The sequence below is a fragment of the Haliotis rubra genome, unplaced genomic scaffold, assembly GCF_003918875.1.
Source record: "Haliotis rubra isolate DU_JTF1 unplaced genomic scaffold, ASM391887v1 Scf1110, whole genome shotgun sequence".
Lineage (NCBI taxonomy): Eukaryota > Metazoa > Mollusca > Gastropoda > Lepetellida > Haliotidae > Haliotis > Haliotis rubra.
In genome coordinates, this window is record NW_025765016.1 from 117,868 (window position 1) to 140,243 (window position 22,376).

At 41.0% G+C, this 22,376-nt stretch overlaps 1 protein-coding gene across 1 annotated transcript; it reads left to right on the plus strand.

Annotated features, from left to right (window-relative positions):
- Positions 1-1,284: 1,284 nt before the first annotated feature.
- LOC124288461 (tetraspanin-1-like) lies at positions 1,285-21,927 on the plus strand. The gene is made up of 6 exons (XM_046724984.1): positions 1,285-1,407; positions 18,053-18,161; positions 18,359-18,366; positions 19,278-19,388; positions 21,106-21,294; positions 21,739-21,927. The coding sequence occupies exons 1-6, from the start codon at positions 1,285-1,287 to the stop codon at positions 21,925-21,927; spliced, it is 729 nt and encodes a 242-aa protein (XP_046580940.1).
- The last annotated feature ends 449 nt before the right edge of the window (positions 21,928-22,376 follow it).

Here is a 22,376-nt window from a genome sequence, read left to right on the forward strand (position 1 = left end):
TCGGACTACTGGTGTTTGGACTGTAGGTTGTTATACAGGTTATATCTCAGTGTCTATCCTGCAGCTGCTGCCCATCGGACTACTGGTGTTTGGACTGTAGGTTGTTATACAGGTTATATCTCAGTGTCTATCCTGCAGCTGCTGTCTATCGGACTACTGGTGTTTGGACTGTAGGTTGTTATACAGGTTATATCTCAGTGTCTATCCTACAGCTGCTGTCTATCGGACTACTGGTGTTTGGACTGTAGGTTGTTATACAGGTTATATCTCAGTGTCTATCCTGCAGCTGCTGTCTATCGGACTGCTGGTGTTTGGACTGTAGGTTGTTATGCAGGTTATATCTCAGTGTCTATCCTGCGGCTGCTGTCTATCGGACTACTGGTGTTTGGACTGTAGGTTGTTATACAAGTTATATCTCAGTGTCTATCCTACAGCTGTTGTCTATCGGACTACTGGTGTTTGGACTGTAGGTTGTTATACAGGTTATATCTCAGTGTCTATCCTGCAGCTCTCTGTCTATCGGACTACTGGTGTTTGGACTGTAGGTTGTTATGCAGGTTATATCTCAGTGTCTATCCTCCAGCTGCTGTCTATCGATCTACTGGTGTTTGGACTGTAGGTTGTTATGCAGGTTATATCTCAGTGTCTATCCTGCAGCTGCTGTCTATCGGTCTACTGGTGTTTGGACTGTAGGTTGTTATGCAGGTTATATCTCAGTGTCTATCCTGCAGCTGCTGTCTATCGGACTGCTGGTGTTTGGACTGTAGTTTGTTATACAGGTTATATCTCAGTGTCTATCCTGCAGCTGCTGTCTATCGGACTGCTGGTGTTTGGACTGTAGTTTGTTATACAGGTTATATCTCAGTGTCTATCCTGTAGCTGCTGTCTATCGGACTGTTGGTGTTTGGACTGTAGGTTGTTATACAGGTTATATCTCAGTGTCTATCCTGCAGCTGCTGTCTATCGGACTACTGGTGTTTGGACTGTAGGTTGTTATGCAGGTTATATCTCAGTGTCTATCCTGCAGCTGCTGTCTATCGGACTACTGGTGTTTGGACTGTAGTTTGTTATACAGGTTATATCTCAGTGTCTATCCTACAGCTGCTGTCTATCGGCCTGCTGGTGATAGGGTTGCTTGTGGAATACAACCAAGACATCTTGGACGACGTGCTAGGAATGGTCACAGACATGCTGAAGGGGTCACTGGACCAGCTCAAGCAGGCCGCCGGGGACCACCTGCCAGCCGCCTTCAGGGCCAGCATTTCAGCAGATGAAATAAAGAACATGATCAAAGAACTCATCCAGAATATCAGCATGCCTCTCATTGCCGTCAGCTCAACCTTCATCGTCATTTCCGGTTCCGGTGTACTTGGGGGTTGTTGCAGTTCTAAATGCTTCCTGGTGTTGGTAAGTCATCATTTCGATACAACCAGGGCCTCCTCCTACAGCTCAGCCAGCAGCTTCAGTCGATAAACATATGTATCTGCAATGAGTGAGTGAGGGAGTGAGTGAGTGAGTGAGTGCGTGAGTGAGTGAGTGAGTGAGTGAGTGAGTGAGTGAGTGAGTGAGTGAGTGCGTGAGTGAGTGAGTGAGAAAGGGGTTAGGGAGATTCACTTCAATGACAAAAGAAATCAGGTTTATACATTGTGCCAATGTGTGGAATCGAACCCGTGTATTTGACGCGACACCTTCCCTACTGGGCTCCTCGCCGCCCTACACACATACAGAATAGATCGCGTGTGGGTTTCTCTGTTGAGAGTGTGAGCTGTCACGTAACGCGCTTATAGTCATTGGGAGAAGAGTGTTTATGCTATCTTTATCAGGACTAGTAATACCTGTAGTTAATTGTTTGGATGAAAACAATCTTTGGAGAACGTTGTGTTAGAATAGCTGATCGTTTTTCGCACGAATGCGTAACTGTAAATGTGCAACGAACAGAGTCGCTGTTTAGAAATCCTTCAATCTGCATACACATGCACGCCCTGATAAACATCATTGCCCCATGTTGATCTGACAGGTTATAGAGTGTTGCTGAGGACATTTATCAGATAAAATGTGTTTACATATGCCTGTACCTTCTAATGACCGAGCGGACAACTGTTTCTTCATGTTTACTGTGGTCCTGACGATTTAGTACCCCTCCCCATCCCTTCATCCCAAACCCCTCACACTGTTCCCGTATACAGTACACCTGGTTGTTATCACTGTTATCACACTCACTTGTACTGTGTTTTCCAAACAGTACTGTGTATTCCTGGTTGTTATCACTGTTATCACACTCACCTGTACTGTGTTTTCCCAACAGTACTGTGTATTCCTGGTTGTTATCACTGTTATCACACTCACCTGTACTGTGTTTTCCCAACAGTACTGTGTATTCCTGGTTGTTATCACTGTTATCACACTCACCTGTACTGTGTTTTCCTAACAGTACTGTGTATTCCTGGTTGTTATCACTGTTATCACACTCACCTGTACTGTGTTTTCCCAACAGTACTGTGTATTCCTGGTTGTTATCACTGTTATCACACTCACCTGTACTGTGTTTTCCTAACAGTACTGTGTATTCCTGGTTGTAATCACTGTTATCACACTCACCTGTACTGTGTTTTCCTAACAATACTGTGTATTCCTGGTTGTTATCACTGTTATCACACTCACCTGTACTGTGTTTTCCTAACAATTTTGTGTATTCCTGTTTGTTATCACTGTTATCACACTCACCTGCACTGTGTTTTCCTAACAGTACTACGTATTCCTGGTTGTAATCACTGTTATCACACTCACCTGTACTGTGTTTTCCTAACAATACTGTGTATTCATGGTTGCTATCACTGTTATCACACTCACCTGTACTGTGTTTTCCCAACAGTACTGTGTATTCCTGGTTGTTATCACTGTTATCACACTCACCTGTACTGTGTTTTCCTAACAATACTGTGTATCCCTGGTTGTTATCACTGTTATCACACTCACCTGTACTGTGTTTTCCTAACAATACTGTGTATTCATGGTTGTTATCACTGTTATCACACTCACCTGTACTGTTTTTCCTAACAATTTTGTGTATTCCTGGTTGTTATCACTGTTATCACACTCACCTGTACTGTGTTTTCCCAACAGTACTGTGTATTCCTGGTTCTTATCACTGTTATCACACTCACCTGTACTGTGTTTTCCTAACAGTACTGTGTATTCCTGGTTGTTATCACTGTTATCACACTCACCTGTACTGTGTTTTCCTAACAATACTGTGTATTCCTGGTTGTTATCACTGTTATCACACTCACCTGTACTGTGTTTTCCTAAAAATACTGTGTTTTCATGGTTGTTATCACTGTTATCACACTCACCTGTCCTGTGTTTTCCTAACAATATCCTGTATTCCTGGTTGTTATCACTCTTATCACACTCACCTGTACTGTGTTTTCTTAACAGTACTGTGTATCCATGGTTGTTATCACTGTTATCACACTCACCTGTACTGTGTTTTCCTAACAATACTGTGTATTCCTTGTTGTTATCACTGTTATCACACTCACCTGTACTGTGTTTTCCTAACAATTTTTGTATTCCTGGTTGTTATCACTGTTATCACACTCACCTGTACTGTGTTTTCCCAACAGTACTGTGTATTCCTGGTTGTTATCACTGTTATCACACTCACCTGTACTGTGTTTTCCTAACAATACTGTGTATTCCTGGTTGTTATCACTGTTATCAAACTCACTTCTACTGTGTTTTCCCATCAGTACTGTGTATTCCTGGCAGTTATCACTGTTATCACACTCACCTGTACTGTGTTTGCCTAACAATATTGTGAATTCCTGGTTGTTATCACTGTTATCACATTAACCTGTACTGTGTTTTCCCAGCAGTACTGTGTATTCCTTGTTGTTATCACTGTTATCCCACTCACCTGTACTGTGTTTTCCTAACAGTACTGTGTATTCCTGGTTGTTATCACTGTTATCACACTCACCTGTACTGTGTTTTCCCAACAGTACTGTGTATTCCTGGTTGTTATCACTGTTATCACACTCACCTGCACTGTGTTTTCCTAACAGTACTACGTATTCCTGGTTGTAATCACTGTTATCACACTCACCTGTACTGTGTTTTCCTAACAATACTGTGTATTCATGGTTGTTATCACTGTTATCACACTCACCTGTACTGTTTTATCTAACAATTTTGTGTATTCCTGGTTGTTATCACTGTTATCACACTCACCTGTACTGTGTTTTCCCAACAGTACTGTGTATTCCTGGTTCTTATCACTGTTATCACACTCACCTGTACTGTGTTTTCCTAACAGTACTGTGTATTCCTGGTTGTTATCACTGTTATCACACTCACCTGTACTGTGTTTTCCTAACAATACTGTGTATTCCTGGTTGTTATCACTGTTATCACACTCACCTGTACTGTGTTTTCCTAAAAATACTGTGTTTTCATGGTTGTTATCACTGTTATCACACTCACCTGTCCTGTGTTTTCCTAACAATATCCTGTATTCCTGGTTGTTATCACTGTTATCACACTCACCTGTACTGTGTTTTCTTAACAGTACTGTGTATCCATGGTTGCTATCACTGTTATCACACTCACCTGTACTGTGTTTTCCTAACAATACTGTGTATTCCTTGTTGTTATCACTGTTATCACACTCACCTGTACTGTGTTTTCCTAACAATTTTGTGTATTCCTGGTTGTTATCACTGTTATCACACTCACCTGTACTGTGTTTTCCCAACAGTACTGTGTATTCCTGGTTGTTATCACTGTTATCACACTCACCTGTACTGTGTTTTCCTAACAATACTGTGTATTCCTGGTTGTTATCACTGTTATCAAACTCACTTCTACTGTGTTTTCCCATCAGTACTGTGTATTCCTGGCAGTTATCACTGTTATCACACTCACCTGTACTGTGTTCTCCCAACAGTACTGTGTATTCCTGGTTGTTATCACTGTTATCACACTCACCTGAATTGTGTTTTCCTAACAGTACTGTGTATCCCTGGTTCTTATCACTGTTATCACACTCACCTGTACTGTGTTTTCCTAACAATACTGTGTATTCATGGTTGTTATCACTGTTATCACACTCACCTGTACTGTGTTTTCCTAAAAATACTGTGTTTTCATGGTTGTTATCACTGTTATCACACTCACCTGTACTGTGTTTTCCTAACAATATTCTGTATTCCTGGTTGTTATCACTGTTATCACACTCACCTGTACTGTGTTTTCTTAACAGTACTGTGTATCCATGGTTGTTATCACTGTTATCACACTCACCTGTACTGTGTTTTCCTAACAATACTGTGTATTCCTTGTTGTTATCACTGTTATCACACTCACCTGCACTGTGTTTTCATAACAATACTGTGTATTCCTGGTTGTTATCACTGTTATCACACTCACCTGTACTGTGTTCTCCCAACAGTACTGTGTATTCCTGGTTGTTATCACTGTTATCACACTCACCTGAATTGTGTTTTCCTAACAGTACTGTGTATCCCTGGTTCTTATCAATGTTATCACACTCACCTGTACTGTGTTTTCCTAACAATACTGTGTATTCATCGTTGTTATCACTGTTATCACACTCACCTGTACTGTGTTTTCCTAACAATACTGTGTATTCCTTGTTGTTATCACTGTTATCACACTCACCTGTACTGTGTTTTCCTAACAATTTTGTGTATTCCTGGTTGTTATCACTGTTATCACACTCACCTGTACTGTGTTTTCTTAACAGTACTGTGTATCCATGGTTGTTATCACTGTTATCACACTCACCTGTACTGTGTTTTCCTAACAATACTGTGTATTCCTTGTTGTTATCACTGTTATCACACTCACCTGTACTGTGTTTTCCTAACAATATCCTGTATTCCTGGTTGTTATCACTGTTATCACACTCACCTGTACTGTGTTTTCCCAACAGTACTGTGTATTCCTGGTTGTTATCACTGTTATCACACTCACCTGTACTGTGTTTTCCTAACAATACTGTGTATTCCTTGTTGTTATCACTGTTATCACACTCACCTGTACTGTGTTTTCCTAACAGTACTGTGTATTCCTGGTTGTTATCACTGTTATCACACTCACCTGTACTGTGTTTTCCCAACAGTACTGTGTATTCCTGGTTGTTATCACTGTTATCACACTCACCTGCACTGTCTTTTCCTAACAGTACTACGTATTCCTGGTTGTAATCACTGTTATCACACTCACCTGTACTGTGTTTTCCTAACAATACTGTGTATTCATGGTTGTTATCACTGTTATCACACTCACCTGTACTGTTTTATCTAACAATTTTGTGTATTCCTGGTTGTTATCACTGTTATCACACTCACCTGTACTGTGTTTTCCCAACAGTACTGTGTATTCCTGGTTCTTATCACTGTTATCACACTCACCTGTACTGTGTTTTCCTAACAGTACTGTGAATTCCTGGTTGTTATCACTGTTATCACACTCACCTGTACTGTGTTTTCCTAACAATACTGTGTATTCCTGGTTGTTATCACTGTTATCACACTCACCTGTACTGTGTTTTCCTAAAAATACTGTGTTTTCATGGTTGTTATCACTGTTATCACACTCACCTGTCCTGTGTTTTCCTAACAATATCCTGTATTCCTGGTTGTTATCACTGTTATCACACTCACCTGTACTGTGTTTTCCCAACAGTACTGTGTATTCCTGGTTCTTATCACTGTTATCACACTCACCTGTACTGTGTTTTCCTAACAATACTGTGTATTCCTTGTTGTTATCACTGTTATCACACTCACCTGTACTGTGTTTTCCTAACAATTTTGTGTATTCCTGGTTGTTATCACTGTTATCACACTCACCTGTACTGTGTTTTCCCAACAGTACTGTGTATTCCTGGTTGTTATCACTGTTATCACACTCACCTGTACTGTGTTTTCCTAACAATACTGTGTATTCCTTGTTGTTATCACTGTTATCAAACTCACTTCTACTGTGTTTTCCCATCAGTACTGTGTATTCCTGGCAGTTATCACTGTTATCACACTCACCTGTACTGTGTTTGCCTAACAATATTGTGAATTCCTGGTTGTTATCACTGTTATCACATTAACCTGTACTGTGTTTTCCCAGCAGTACTGTGTATTCCTTGTTGTTATCACTGTTATCCCACTCACCTGTACTGTGTTTTCCTAACAGTACTACGTATTACTGGTTGTTATCACTGTTATCAAACTCACGGGTACTGTGATTTCCTAACAGTACTGTATATTCCAGGTTGTTATCACTGTTATCACACTCACCTGTACTGTGTTTTCATAACAGTACTGTGTATTCCTGGTTGTTATCACTGTTATCACACTCACCTGTACTGTGTTTTCATAACAGTACTGTGTATTCCTGGTTGTTATCACTGTTGTCACACTCACCTGTACTGTGTTTTCATAACAATATTCAGTATTCCTGGTTGTTATCACTGTTATCACACTCACCTGTACTGTGTTTTCATAACAGTACTGTGTATTCCTGGTTGTTATCACTGTTTTCACACTCACCTGTACTGTGTTTTCATAACAATATTCAGTATTCCTGGTTGTTTTCAATGTTATCACACTCACCTGTCCTGTTTTTTCCTAACAGTACTGTCTATTCCTGGTTGTTATCACTGTTATCACACTCACCTGTACTGTGTTTTCCTAACAATATTCTGTATTCCTTGTTGTTATCACTGTGATCACACTCACCTGTACTGTGTTTTCCTAACAGTACTGTGTATTCCTGGCAGCTATCACTGTTATCAAACTCACCTGTACTTCGTTTTCCCAACAATAATGTGTGTTCTTGGTTGTTATCACTGTTATCACACTCACCTGTTCTGTGTTTTCCCAACAGTACTGTGTATTCCTTGTTGTTATCAGTGTTATCACACTTACCTGTACTGTGTTTTCCTAACAGTACTGTGTATTCCTGGTTGTTACCACTGTTATCACACTCACCTGTACTGTGTTTTCCCCGCAGTACTGTGTATTACTGGTTGTTACCACTGTTATCACACTCACCTGTTCTGTGTTTTCATAACAATACTGTGTATTCCTGGTTGTTATCACTGTTATCACACTCACCTGTACTGTGTTCTCCCAACAGTACTGTGTATTCCTGGTTGTTATCACTGTTATCACACTCACCTCAATTGTGTTTTCCTAACAGTACTGTGTATCCCTGGTTCTTATCACTGTTATCACACTCACCTGTACTGTGTTTTCCTAACAATACTGTGTATTCATCGTTGTTATCACTGTTATCACACTCACCTGTACTGTGTTTTCCTAAAAATACTGTGTTTTCATGGTTGTTATCACTGTTATCACACTCACCTGTCCTGTGTTTTCCTAACAATATTCTGTATTCCTGGTTGTTATCACTGTTATCACACTCACCTGTACTGTGTTTTCTTAACAGTACTGTGTATCCATGGTTGTTATCACTGTTATCACACTCACCTGTACTGTGTTTTCCTAACAATACTGTGTATTCCTTGTTGTTATCACTGTTATCACACTCACCTGTACTGTGTTTTCCTAACAATTTTGTGTATTCCTGGTTGTTATCACTGTTATCACACTCACCTGTACTGTGTTTTCCCAACAGTACTGTGTATTCCTGGTTGTTATCACTGTTATCCCACTCACCTGTACTGTGTTTTCCTAACAATTTTGTGTATTCCTGGTTGTTATCACTGTTATCACACTCACCTGCACTGTGTTTTCCTAACAGTACTACGTATTCCTGGTTGTAATCACTGTTATCACACTCACCTGTACTGTGTTTTCCTAACAATACTGTGTATTCATGGTTGTTATCACTGTTATCACACTCACCTGTACTGTGTTTTCCTAACAATTTTGTGTATTCCTGGTTGTTATCACTGTTATCACACTCACCTGCACTGTGTTTTCCTAACAGTACTACGTGTTCCTGGTTGTAATCACTGTTATCACACTCACCTGTACTGTGTTTTCCTAACAATACTGTGTATTCATGGTTGCTATCACTGTTATCACACTCACCTATACTGTGTTTTCCCAACAGTACTGTGTATTCCTGGTTCTTATCACTGTTATCACACTCACCTGTACTGTGTTTTCCTAACAGTACTGTGTATCCCTGGTTGTTATCACTGTTATCACACTCACCTGTACTGTGTTTTCCTAACAATACTGTGTATTCCTGGTTGTTATCACTGTTATCACACTCACCTGTACTGTGTTTTCCTGAGAATTTTGTGTATTCCTGGTTGTTATCACTGTTATCACACTCACCTGTACTGTGTTTTCCCAACAGTACTGTGTATTCCTGGTTCTTATCACTGTTATCACACTCACCTGTACTGTGTTTTCCTAACAGTACTGTGTATTCCTGGTTGTTATCACTGTTATCACACTCACCTGTACTGTGTTTTCCTAACAATACTGTATTCCTGGTTGTTATCACTGTTATCACACTCACCTGTACTGTGTTTTCCTAAAAATACTGTGTTTTCATGGTTGTTATCACTGTTATCACACTCACCTGTCCTGTGTTTTCCTAACAATATCCTGTATTCCTGGTTGTTATCACTCTTATCACACTCACCTGTACTGTGTTTTCTTAACAGTACTGTGTATCCATGGTTGTTATCACTGTTATCACACTCACCTGTACTGTGTTTTCCCTAACAATACTGTGTATTCCTTGTTGTTATCACTGTTATCACACCTCACCTGTACTGTGTTTTCCTAACAATTTTGTGTATTCCTGGTTGTTATCACTGTTATCACACTCACCTGTACTGTGTTTTCCCAACAGTACTGTGTATTCCTGGTTGTTATCACTGTTATCACACTCACCTGTACTGTGTTTTCCTAACAATACTGTGTATTCCTGGTTGTTATCACTGTTATCAAACTCACTTCTACTGTGTTTTCCCATCAGTACTGTGTATTCCTGGCAGTTATCACTGTTATCAGACTCACCTGTACTGTGTTTGCCTAACAATATTGTGAATTCCTGGTTGTTATCACTGTTATCACATTAACCTGTACTGTGTTTTCCCACCAGTACTGTGTATTCCTTGTTGTTATCACTGTTGTCCCACTCACCTGTACTGTGTTTTCCTAACAGTTCTACGTATTACTGGTTGTTATCACTGTTATCAAACTCACCTGTACTGTGTTTTCCTAACAGTACTGTATATTCCAGGTTGTTATCACTGTTATCACACTCACCTGTACTGTGTTTTCATAACAGTACTGTGTATTCCTGGTTGTTATCACTGTTATCACACTCACCTGTACTGTGTTTTCATAACAGTGCTGTGTATTCCTGGTTGTTATCACTGTTGTCACACTCACCTGTACTGTGTTTTCATAACAGTGCTGTGTATTCCTGGTTGTTATCACTGTTGTCACACTCACCTGTACTGTGTTTTCATAACAATATTCAGTATTCCTGGTTGTTATCAATGTTATCACACTCACCTGTCCTGTGTTTTCATAACAGTACTGTGTATTCCTGGTTGTTATCAATGTTATCACACTCACCTGTCCTGTGTTTTCCTAACAGTACTGTGTATTCCTGGTTCTTATCACTGTTATCACACTCACCTGTACTGTGTTTTCCTAACAATATTCTGTATTCCTGGTTGTTATCACTGTGATCACACTCACCTGTACTGTGTTTTCCTAACAGTACTGTCTATTCCTGGCAGCTATCACTGTTATCAAACTCACCTGTACTGCGTTTTCCCAACAATACTGTGTTTTCTTGGTTGTTATCACTGTTAATCACACTCACCTGTACTGTGTTTTCCCAACAGTACTGTGTATTCCTTGTTGTTATCACTGTTATCACACTCACCTGTACTGTGTTTCCCTAACAATTTTGTGTATTCCTGGTTGTTATCACTGTTATCACACTCACCTGTACTGTGTTTTCCCAACAGTACTGTGTATTCCTGGTTGTTATCACTGTTATCCCACTCACCTGTACTGTGTTTTCCTAACAATACTGTGTATTCCTGGTTGTTATCACTGTTATCACACTCACCTGTACTGTGTTTTCCCAACAGTACTGTGTATTCCTGGTTGTTATCACTGTTATCACACTCACCTGCACTGTGTTTTCCTAACAGTACTACGTATTCCTGGTTGTAATCACTGTTATCACACTCACCTGTACTGTGTTTTCCTAACAATACTGTGTATTCATGGTTGTTATCACTGTTATCACACTCACCTGTACTGTGTTTTCCCAACAGTACTGTGTATTCCTGGTTGTTATCACTGTTATCCCACTCACCTGTACTGTGTTTTCCTAACAATACTGTGTATTCCTGGTTGTTATCACTGTTATCACACTCACCTGTACTGTGTTTTCCTAACAGTACTGTGTATTCCTGGTTGTTATCACTGTTATCACACTCACCTGCACTGTGTTTTCCTAACAGTACTACGTGATTCCTGGTTGTAATCACTGTTATCACACTCACCTGTACTGTGTTTTCCTAACAATACTGTGTATTCATGGTTGTTATCACTGTTATCACACTCACCTGTACTGTGTTTTCCTAACAATTTTGTGTATTCCTGGTTGTTATCACTGTTATCACACTCATCTGCACTGTGTTTTCCTAACAGTACTACGTATTCCTGGTTGTAATCACTGTTATCACACTCACCTGTACTGTGTTTTCCTAACAATACTGTGTATTCATGGTTGCTATCACTGTTATCACACTCACCTATACTGTGTTTTCCCAACAGTACTGTGTATTCCTGGTTCTTATCACTGTTATCAAACTCACCTGTACTCTGTTTTCCTAACAGTACTGTGTGTCCCTGGTTGTTATCACTGTTATCACACTCACCTGTACTGTGTTTTCCTAACAATACTGTGTATTCCTGGTTGTTATCACTGTTATCACACTCACCTGTACTGTGTTTTCCTGAGAATTTTGTGTATTCCTGGTTGTTATCACTGTTATCACACTCACCTGTACTGTGTTTTCCCAACAGTACTGTGTATTCCTGGTTCTTATCACTGTTATCACACTCACCTGTACTGTGTTTTCCTAACAGTACTGTGTATTCCTGGTTGTTATCACTGTTATCACACTCACCTGTACTGTGTTTTCCTAACAATACTGTGTATTCCTGGTTGTTATCACTGTTATCACACTCACCTGTACTGTGTTTTCCTAAAAATACTGTGTTTTCATGGTTGTTATCACTGTTATCACACTCACCTGTCCTGTGTTTTCCTAACAATATCCTGTATTCCTGGTTGTTATCACTCTTATCACACTCACCTGTACTGTGTTTTCTTAACAGTACTGTGTATTCCTGGTTGTTATCACTGTTGTCACACTCACCTGTACTGTGTTTTCATAACAATATTCAGTATTCCTGGTTGTTATCAATGTTATCACACTCACCTGTCCTGTGTTTTCATAACAGTACTGTGTATTCCTGGTTGTTATCACTGTTATCACACTCACCTGTCCTGTGTTTTCCTAACAGTACTGTGTATTCCTGGTTCTTATCACTGTTATCACACTCACCTGTACTGTGTTTTCCTAACAATATTCTGTATTCCTGGTTGTTATCACTGTGATCACACTCACCTGTACTGTGTTTTCCTAACAGTACTGTCTATTCCTGGCAGCTATCACTGTTATCAAACTCACCTGTACTGCGTTTTCCCAACAATACTGTGTTTTCTTGGTTGTTATCACTGTTAATCACACTCACCTGTACTGTGTTTTCCCAACAGTACTGTGTATTCCTTGTTGTTATCACTGTTATCACACTCACCTGTACTGTGTTTTCCTAACAATTTTGTGTATTCCTGGTTGTTATCACTGTTATCACACTCACCTGTACTGTGTTTTCCCAACAGTACTGTGTATTCCTGGTTGTTATCACTGTTATCCCACTCACCTGTACTGTGTTTTCCTAACAATACTGTGTATTCCTGGTTGTTATCACTGTTATCACACTCACCTGTACTGTGTTTTCCCAACAGTACTGTGTATTCCTGGTTGTTATCACTGTTATCACACTCACCTGCACTGTGTTTTCCTAACAGTACTACGTATTCCTGGTTGTAATCACTGTTATCACACTCACCTGTACTGTGTTTTCCTAACAATACTGTGTATTCATGGTTGTTATCACTGTTATCACACTCACCTGTACTGTGTTTTCCCAACAGTACTGTGTATTCCTGGTTGTTATCACTGTTATCCCACTCACCTGTACTGTGTTTTCCTAACAATACTGTGTATTCCTGGTTGTTATCACTGTTATCACACTCACCTGTACTGTGTTTTCCTAACAGTACTGTGTATTCCTGGTTGTTATCACTGTTATCACACTCACCTGCACTGTGTTTTCCTAACAGTACTACGTATTCCTGGTTGTAATCACTGTTATCACACTCACCTGTACTGTGTTTTCCTAACAATACTGTGTATTCATGGTTGTTATCACTGTTATCACACTCACCTGTACTGTGTTTTCCTAACAATTTTGTGTATTCCTGGTTGTTATCACTGTTATCACACTCATCTGCACTGTGTTTTCCTAACAGTACTACGTATTCCTGGTTGTAATCACTGTTATCACACTCACCTGTACTGTGTTTTCCTAACAATACTGTGTATTCATGGTTGCTATCACTGTTATCACACTCACCTATACTGTGTTTTCCCAACAGTACTGTGTATTCCTGGTTCTTATCACTGTTATCACACTCACCTGTACTGTGTTTTCCTAACAGTACTGTGTATCCCTGGTTGTTATCACTGTTATCACACTCACCTGTACTGTGTTTTCCTAACAATACTGTGTATTCCTGGTTGTTATCACTGTTATCACACTCACCTGTACTGTGTTTTCCTGAGAATTTTGTGTATTCCTGGTTGTTATCACTGTTATCACACTCACCTGTACTGTGTTTTCCCAACAGTACTGTGTATTCCTGGTTCTTATCACTGTTATCACACTCACCTGTACTGTGTTTTCCTAACAGTACTGTGTATTCCTGGTTGTTATCACTGTTATCACACTCACCTGTACTGTGTTTTCCTAACAATACTGTGTATTCCTGGTTGTTATCACTGTTATCACACTCACCTGTACTGTGTTTTCCTAAAAATACTGTGTTTTCATGGTTGTTATCACTGTTATCACACTCACCTGTCCTGTGTTTTCCTAACAATATCCTGTATTCCTGGTTGTTATCACTCTTATCACACTCACCTGTACTGTGTTTTCTTAACAGTACTGTGTATTCCTGGTTGTTATCACTGTTATCACACTCACCTGTACTGTGTTTTCCTAACAATACTGTGTATTCCTTGTTGTTATCACTGTTATCACACTCACCTGTACTGTGTTTTCCTAACAATTTTGTGTATTCCTGGTTGTTATCACTGTTATCACACTCACCTGTACTGTGTTTTCCCAACAGTACTGTGTATTCCTGGTTGTTATCACTGTTATCACACTCACCTGTACTGTGTTTTCCTAACAATACTGTGTATTCCTGGTTGTTATCACTGTTATCAAACTCACTTCTACTGTGTTTTCCCATCAGTACTGTGTATTCCTGGCAGTTATCACTGTTATCAGACTCACCTGTACTGTGTTTGCCTAACAATATTGTGAATTCCTGGTTGTTATCACTGTTATCACATTAACCTGTACTGTGTTTTCCCACCAGTACTGTGTATTCCTTGTTGTTATCACTGTTGTCCCACTCACCTGTACTGTGTTTTCCTAACAGTTCTACGTATTACTGGTTGTTATCACTGTTATCAAACTCACCTGTACTGTGATTTCCTAACAGTACTGTATATTCCAGGTTGTTATCACTGTTATCACACTCACCTGTACTGTGTTTTCATAACAGTACTGTGTATTCCTGGTTGTTATCACTGTTATCACACTCACCTGTACTGTGTTTTCATAACAGTGCTGTGTATTCCTGGTTGTTATCACTGTTGTCACACTCACCTGTACTGTGTTTTCATAACAATATTCAGTATTCCTGGTTGTTATCAATGTTATCACACTCACCTGTCCTGTGTTTTCATAACAGTACTGTGTATTCCTGGTTGTTATCACTGTTGTCACACTCACCTGTACTGTGTTTTCATAACAATATTCAGTATTCCTGGTTGTTATCAATGTTATCACACTCACCTGTCCTGTGTTTTCCTAACAGTACTGTGTATTCCTGGTTCTTATCACTGTTATCACACTCACCTGTACTGTGTTTTCCTAACAATATTCTGTATTCCTGGTTGTTATCACTGTGATCACACTCACCTGTACTGTGTTTTCCTAACAGTACTGTCTATTCCTGGCAGCTATCACTGTTATCAAACTCACCTGTACTGCGTTTTCCCAACAATACTGTGTTTTCTTGGTTGTTATCACTGTTATTACACTCACCTGTTCTGTGTTTTCCCAACAGTACTGTGTATTCCTTGTTGTTATCAGTGTTATCACACTTACCTGTACTGTGTTTTCCTAACAATACTGTGTATTCCTGGTTGTTACCACTGTTATCACACTCACCTGTACTGTGTTTTCCCAACAGTACTGTGTATTACTGGTTGTTACCACTGTTATCACACTCACCTGTACTGTGTTTTCATAACAATACTGTGTATTCATGGTTGTTATCACTGTTATCACACTCACCTGTACTGTGTTCTCCCAACAGTACTGTGTATTCCTGGTTGTTATCACTGTTATCACACTCACCTGAATTGTGTTTTCCTAACAGTACTGTGTATCCCTGGTTGTTATCACTGTTATCACACTCACCTGTACTGTGTTTTCCCAACAGTACTGTGTATTCATCGTTGTTATCACTGTTATCACACTCACCTGTACTGTGTTTTCCTAACAATATTCTGTATTCCTGGTTGTTATCACTGTTATCACACTCACCTGTACTGTGTTTTCTTAACACTACTGTGTATCCATGGTTGTTATCACTGTTATCACACTCACCTGTACTGTGTTTTCCTAACAATACTGTGTATTCCTGGTTGTTATCACTGTTATCACACTCACCTGTACTGTGTTTTCCTAACAATTTTGTGTATTCCTGGTTGTTATCACTGTTATCACACTCACCTGTACTGTGTTTTCCCAACAGTACTGTGTATTCCTGGTTGTTATCACTGTTATCACACTCACCTGTACTGTGTTTTCCTAACAATACTGTGTATCCCTGGTTGTTATCACTGTTATCAAACTCACTTCTACTGTGTTTTCCCATCAGTACTGAGTAGTCCTTGCAGTTATCACTGTTATCACACTCACCTCTACTGTGTTTGCCTAACAATATTGTGAATTCCTGGTTGTTATCACTGTTATCACATTAACTTGTACTGTGTTTTCCTAACAGTACTACGTATTACTTGTTGTTGTCACTGTTATCACACTCACCTGTACTGTGATTTCATAACAGTACTGTGTATTCCTGGTTGTTATCACTGTTATCACACTCACCTGTACTGTGTTTTCATAACAATATTCAGTATTCCTGGTTCTTATCAATGTTATCACACTCACCTGTACTGTGTTTTCCTAACAGTACTGTCTATTCCTGGTTGTTATCACTGTTATCACACTCACCTGTACTGTGTTTTCCTAACAATATTCTGTATTCCTGGTTGTTATCACTGTGATCACACTCACCTGTACTGTGTTTTCCTAACAGTACTGTGTATCCCTGGCAGCTATCACTGTTATCAAACTCACCTGTACTGCGTTTTCCCAACAGTACTGTGTGTTCTTGGTTGTTATCACTGTTATCACACTCACCTGTACTGTGTTTTCATAACAGTACTGTGTATTCCTTGTTGTTATCAGTGTTATCACACTCACCTGTACTGTGTTTTCCTAACAATACTGTGTATTCCTGGTTGTTACCACTGTTATCACACTCACCTGTACTGTGTTTTCCCCGCAGTACTGTGTATTCCTGGTTGTTACCACTGTTATCACACTCACCTGTACTGTGTTTTCCTAACAATACTGTGCATTCCTGGTTGTTATCACTGTTATCACACTCACCTGTACAGTGTTCTCCCAACAGTACTGTGTATTCATGGTTGTTATCACTGTTATCACACTCACCTGAATTGTGTTTTCCTAACAGTACTGTGTATCCCTGGTTGTTATCACTGTTATCACACTCACCTGTACTGTGTTTTCCTAACAATACTGTGTATTCATCGTTGTTATCACTGTTATCACACTCACCTGTACTGTGTTTTCCTAACAATTTTGTGTATTCCTGGTTGTTATCACTGTTATCACACTCACCTGTACTGTGTTTTCCCAACAATACTGTGTATTCCTGGTTGTTATCACTGTTATCACACTCACCTGTACTGTGTTTTCCTAACAATATTGTGTATTCATGGTTGTTATCACTGTTATCACACTCACCTGTACTGTGTTCTCCCAACAGTACTGTGTATTCCTGGTTGTTATCACTGTTATCACACTCACCTGTACTGCGTTTTCCTAACAATACTGTGTATTCATGGTTGTTATCACTGTTATCACACTCACCTGTACAGTGTTCTCCCAACAGTACTGTGTATTCCTGGTTGTTATCACTGTTATCACACTCACCTGAATTGTGTTTTCCTAACAGTACTGTGTCCCTGGTTGTTATCACTGTTATCACACTCACCTGTACTGTGTTTTCCCAACAATACTGTGTATTCATCGTTGTTATCACTGTTATCACACTCACCTGTACTGTGTTTTCCTAACAATATTCTGTTTTCCTGGTTGTTATCAATGTTATCACACTCACCTGTACTATGTTTTCCCCGCAGTACTGTGTATTCCTGGTTGTTATCACTGTTATCAAACTCAACTGTTTTGTGTTTTCCCAACAGTACTGTGTATTCCTGGCAGTTATCACTGTTATCACATTCACCTGTACTGTGTTTTCCCAACAGTACTGTGTGTTCCTGGTTGTTATCATTCTGGCGGAGGCTGTGTTCCTGACTCTGTTCCTGCTCCCCGGCACCATGGTAGGTGACTCTGTTCCTGCTCCCCAGCACCATGGTAAGTGACTCTGTTCCTGCTCCCCGGCACCATGGTAAGTGACTCTGTTCCTTCCTACCCGGCACCATGGTAAGTGACTCTGTTCCTGCTGCCCGCCACCATGGTAAGTGACTCTGTTCCTGCTGCCCGCCACCATGGTAAATGACTCTGTTCCTGCTCCCCGCCACCATGGTAAGTGACTCTGTTCCTGCTCCCAGGCACCATGGTAAGTGACTCTGTTCCTGCTCCCCGGCACCATGATAAGTGACTCTGTTCCTGCTCCCCGGCACCATGGTAAGTGACTCTGTTCCTGCTCCCCCGGCACCATAGTAAGTGCCCCGCCACCCTGCCAACTTACACAGTGTATACCTGTGATGACTTCCCCATAGTTGTGTAGGACTGTTAATGTTTAGGGCCCTGGCACTGTGATCCTATGCATAGAGCTTAGGTCACAAATCAGGTGAAGTTAAGTAACGTTGGGTGCGGAGAGTCCTTGGATAGGTGACCTTCTCTGGAGTCTTGACTCCTGAGAGTTTCTAGGACTCCTGCACCACATTGAAGCACATGTGATACCTGTTGTCTCGCCCTAGGCAAGTGCGTGTGTTCATAAATTGCCTTTGTTTACCCATCAATGAATGGGTACCTGGTGGGATAAGTCATATTACGGGTAACCTTCTAGCGCCTAACATGCAGCTTGGGTTATCCGGGGTAAGAAAATGTGAGAGCATTCTGCATGCACAGGTTGGTTGAAACAGGCACTTTATAAATATCCATTAACTTCGCTTTTGGTGGGGCGGTGGGGTAGCCTAATGGTTAAAGCGTTGGCTCGTCACGCCGAAGACCCGGGTTCGAATCCCCACATGGGCACAATGTGTGAAGCCCATTTCTGGTGTCCCCAGCCGTGATGTTGCTGGAATATTGCTAAAAGCGGCGTAAAACCAAACTCAGTCAGTCAGTCAGTTTTGGTCTTGGCCTCGAAATTTAATGAAGGACTAAGGCAAAGGCGTAACAATATGAAGTTCAAAAGTTTGATTATTCTGACTAACGAGTACTTGTCTAGGAGAAAATAACTAAACTTACATGTGAGGGTATGTTATAGTACGTATAAGGTACAACGTCTCTGCATCTGTTGTCTAGATCGACAGCTACATCAAGACGGCACTGCACGACGCTCTCCAGTTCAACAACTTCAAGGGTTTGGAAGACAGCAACGCCATAACTAAGATATGGACAGCCATCATGGACCAGGTAGGTTGTCTAGACAATGTCTAAGATATGGACAGCCATCATGGACCAGGTACGTTGTGTGGACAATGTCTAAGATATGGACAGCCATCATCGACCAGGTAGGTTGTGTAGACAATGTCTAAGATATGGACAGCCATCATGGACCAGGTACGTTGTGTAGACAATGTCTAAGATATGGACAGCCATCATAGACCAGGTACGTTGCGTAGACAATGTCTAAGATATGGACAGCCATCATGGACCAGGTAGGTTGTGTAGACAATGTCTAAGATATGGACAGCCATCATGGACCAGGTACGTTGTGTAGACAATGTCTAAGATATGGACAGCCATCATGGACCAGGTAGGTTGTGTAGACAATGTCTAAGATATGGACAGCCATCATGGACCAGGTACGTTGCGTAGACAATGTCTAAGATATGGACAGCCATCATGGACCAGGTAGGTTGTGTAGACAATGTCTAAGATATGGACAGCCATCATGGACCAGGTACGTTGTGTAGACAATGTCTAAGATATGGACAGCCATCATGGACCAGGTAGGTTGTGTAGACAATGTCTAAGATATGGACAGCCATCATGGACCAGGTACGTTGTCTAGACAATGTCTAAGATATGGACAGCCATCATGGACCAGGTAGGTTGTCTAGACAATGTCTAAGATATGGACAGCCATCATGGACCAGGTAGGTTGTCTAGACAATGTCTAAGATATGGACAGCCATCATGGACCAGGTAGGTTGTGTAGACAATGTCTAAGATATGGACAGCCATCAGTACGTTGTGTAGACAATGTCTAAGATATGGACAGACATCATGGACCAGGTAGGTTGTTTAGACAATGTCTAAGATATGGACAGACATCATGGACCAGGTAGGTTGTGTAGACAATGTCTAAGATATGGACAGCCATCATAGACCAGGTAGGTTGTCCAGACAATGTCTAAGATATGGACAGCCATCATGGACCAGGTACGTTGTGTAGACAATGTCTAAGATATGGACAGCCATCATGGACCAGGTAGGTTGTGTAGACAATGTCTAAGATATGGACAGCCATCATAGACCAGGTAGGTTGTCCAGACAATGTCTAAGATATGGACAGCCATCATGGACCAGGTAGGTTGTGTAGACAATGTCTAAGATATGGACAGCCATCAGTACGTTGTGTAGACAATGTCTAAGATATGGACAGACATCATGGACCAGGTAGGTTGTTTAGACAATGTCTAAGATATGGGCAGACATCATGGACCAGGTACGTTGTGTAGACAATGTCTAAGATATGGACAGCCATCATGGACCAGGTAGGTTGTGTAGACAATGTCTAAGATATGGACAGCCATCAGTACGTTGTGTAGACAATGTCTAAGATATGGACAGCCATCATGGACCAAGTACGTTGTCTAGACAACCTCGGACAATGTCTGACATAGGAACAACAACCATGTACGTGAACAGGGCAATGTGAGTTGTTCAGTTGATAATGACGGTACACACAAGACAAGACATCACTGTTCAGGCGAGTTGGGGTTGGAGGGGGTTGGGGAGGTGAGGATATTGGCGGTACGCGTAAGGTAAGGGGAGCAATCATAGGGTATGGAGTTGGTTAGAGGACAGTAAGACGACGTGGTCTTTCTTTCAGATGACGGGTTGTGTTTGCATGTAGTGTAAAGACAGTGTCTGCATGTAGTGTTGTGACTGTGTTGTGTTTCAGCTGAAGTGTTGCGGCCTGGAGGGATACGCTGACTTTAAGGAGACGTTGTGGTGGAAGGGGCGCGGCAACATGAGCATCCCCATCTCCTGCTGCAGCAACATGACGGCGGCCCTAGAGGAGAAGAAACGCACTCAGTTCAGCCCCAACTGCACTGTCTCCCCTAGCATCGACAACACCCACATGGAGCTGGTATGTATACATTGATGAATGATAATCTCGTGGGATACTGTATTACATACGTGCCGGTGACAGGAGGGAGACGTTAGTTGTAGACACTCAACACATGACTTGTACCACACTTCTGAATAAATCGTTTGCAGAGCCTGAGGTAAGAGTACATTTTCCAATAATTGCTTAAAATGGATAAATATAGTGTATAAATAACACAACCTGTTGATACCATGTGTTGTTTGTTCCAAGCATCGCATATTGCAGTGAAGCGCGTGTGGAGGAAATAAAATAATAGCTCATGGGTGTGACATTGTTTATTTCACTGGTGTATTTAATACAGTATGTTCTTGCAAACAACCGATCTGTATATATTACCACTGTGTGTATCATACATGTATTTAACATAGGTAATAGTGTAAAACGTTGAAGTGGTTGTCCATCACGGGTACTGGTCTGTTGCAGGGGTGTTACGAGGCCATGATCGACAAGATATTTGAGTCTCAAGTGAGTATCGGGATATTTGCCGGTGTCTGGGCTGTCATCTTCCTCATGGAAGTTATCCTCTTCATTTCCGCCGTGTCCGTCATCAGAGAGTCGGTCGCGAAGAAGAAGAAGGTTCACCCACGGTCGCGGCGTCACAGACGGCGTTAACGTCGGGAGGGCACAACGATGTATACAGATAAAAGTCTGGAACAACAGATACTTAGAGAAATAGAGGGGGAACCCATTCCTGGTGACCCGAGGGCAGCGTCTTGGGCGAATCTGTTGTGGACAAGTGTACGCGCTTAGTGTTCCTTTTGACTAGCGCCACCTGGAGGCCATGACGTCACAGGGTATGGCGATGCAATGTGTCCTGTACCGCCATTTTGGACAAATTGCAACGCTTGTTTCTTGACTTTACTTTAGACATTTTTCATATGTTGTTTGGTTGATATGATTTTAGACTGATCTTATAATGTGTGCTGCATAAGTGGAGTCATTACGTCATCACTTGATGACACAGCAGTGCATCCACAAAGTCTGACTCCGGTGAGATAATTTGTCAGTAAATTATGCAGGAATCTACTACCCATGAGGAATGGGTACATCTGAGGAAGAGA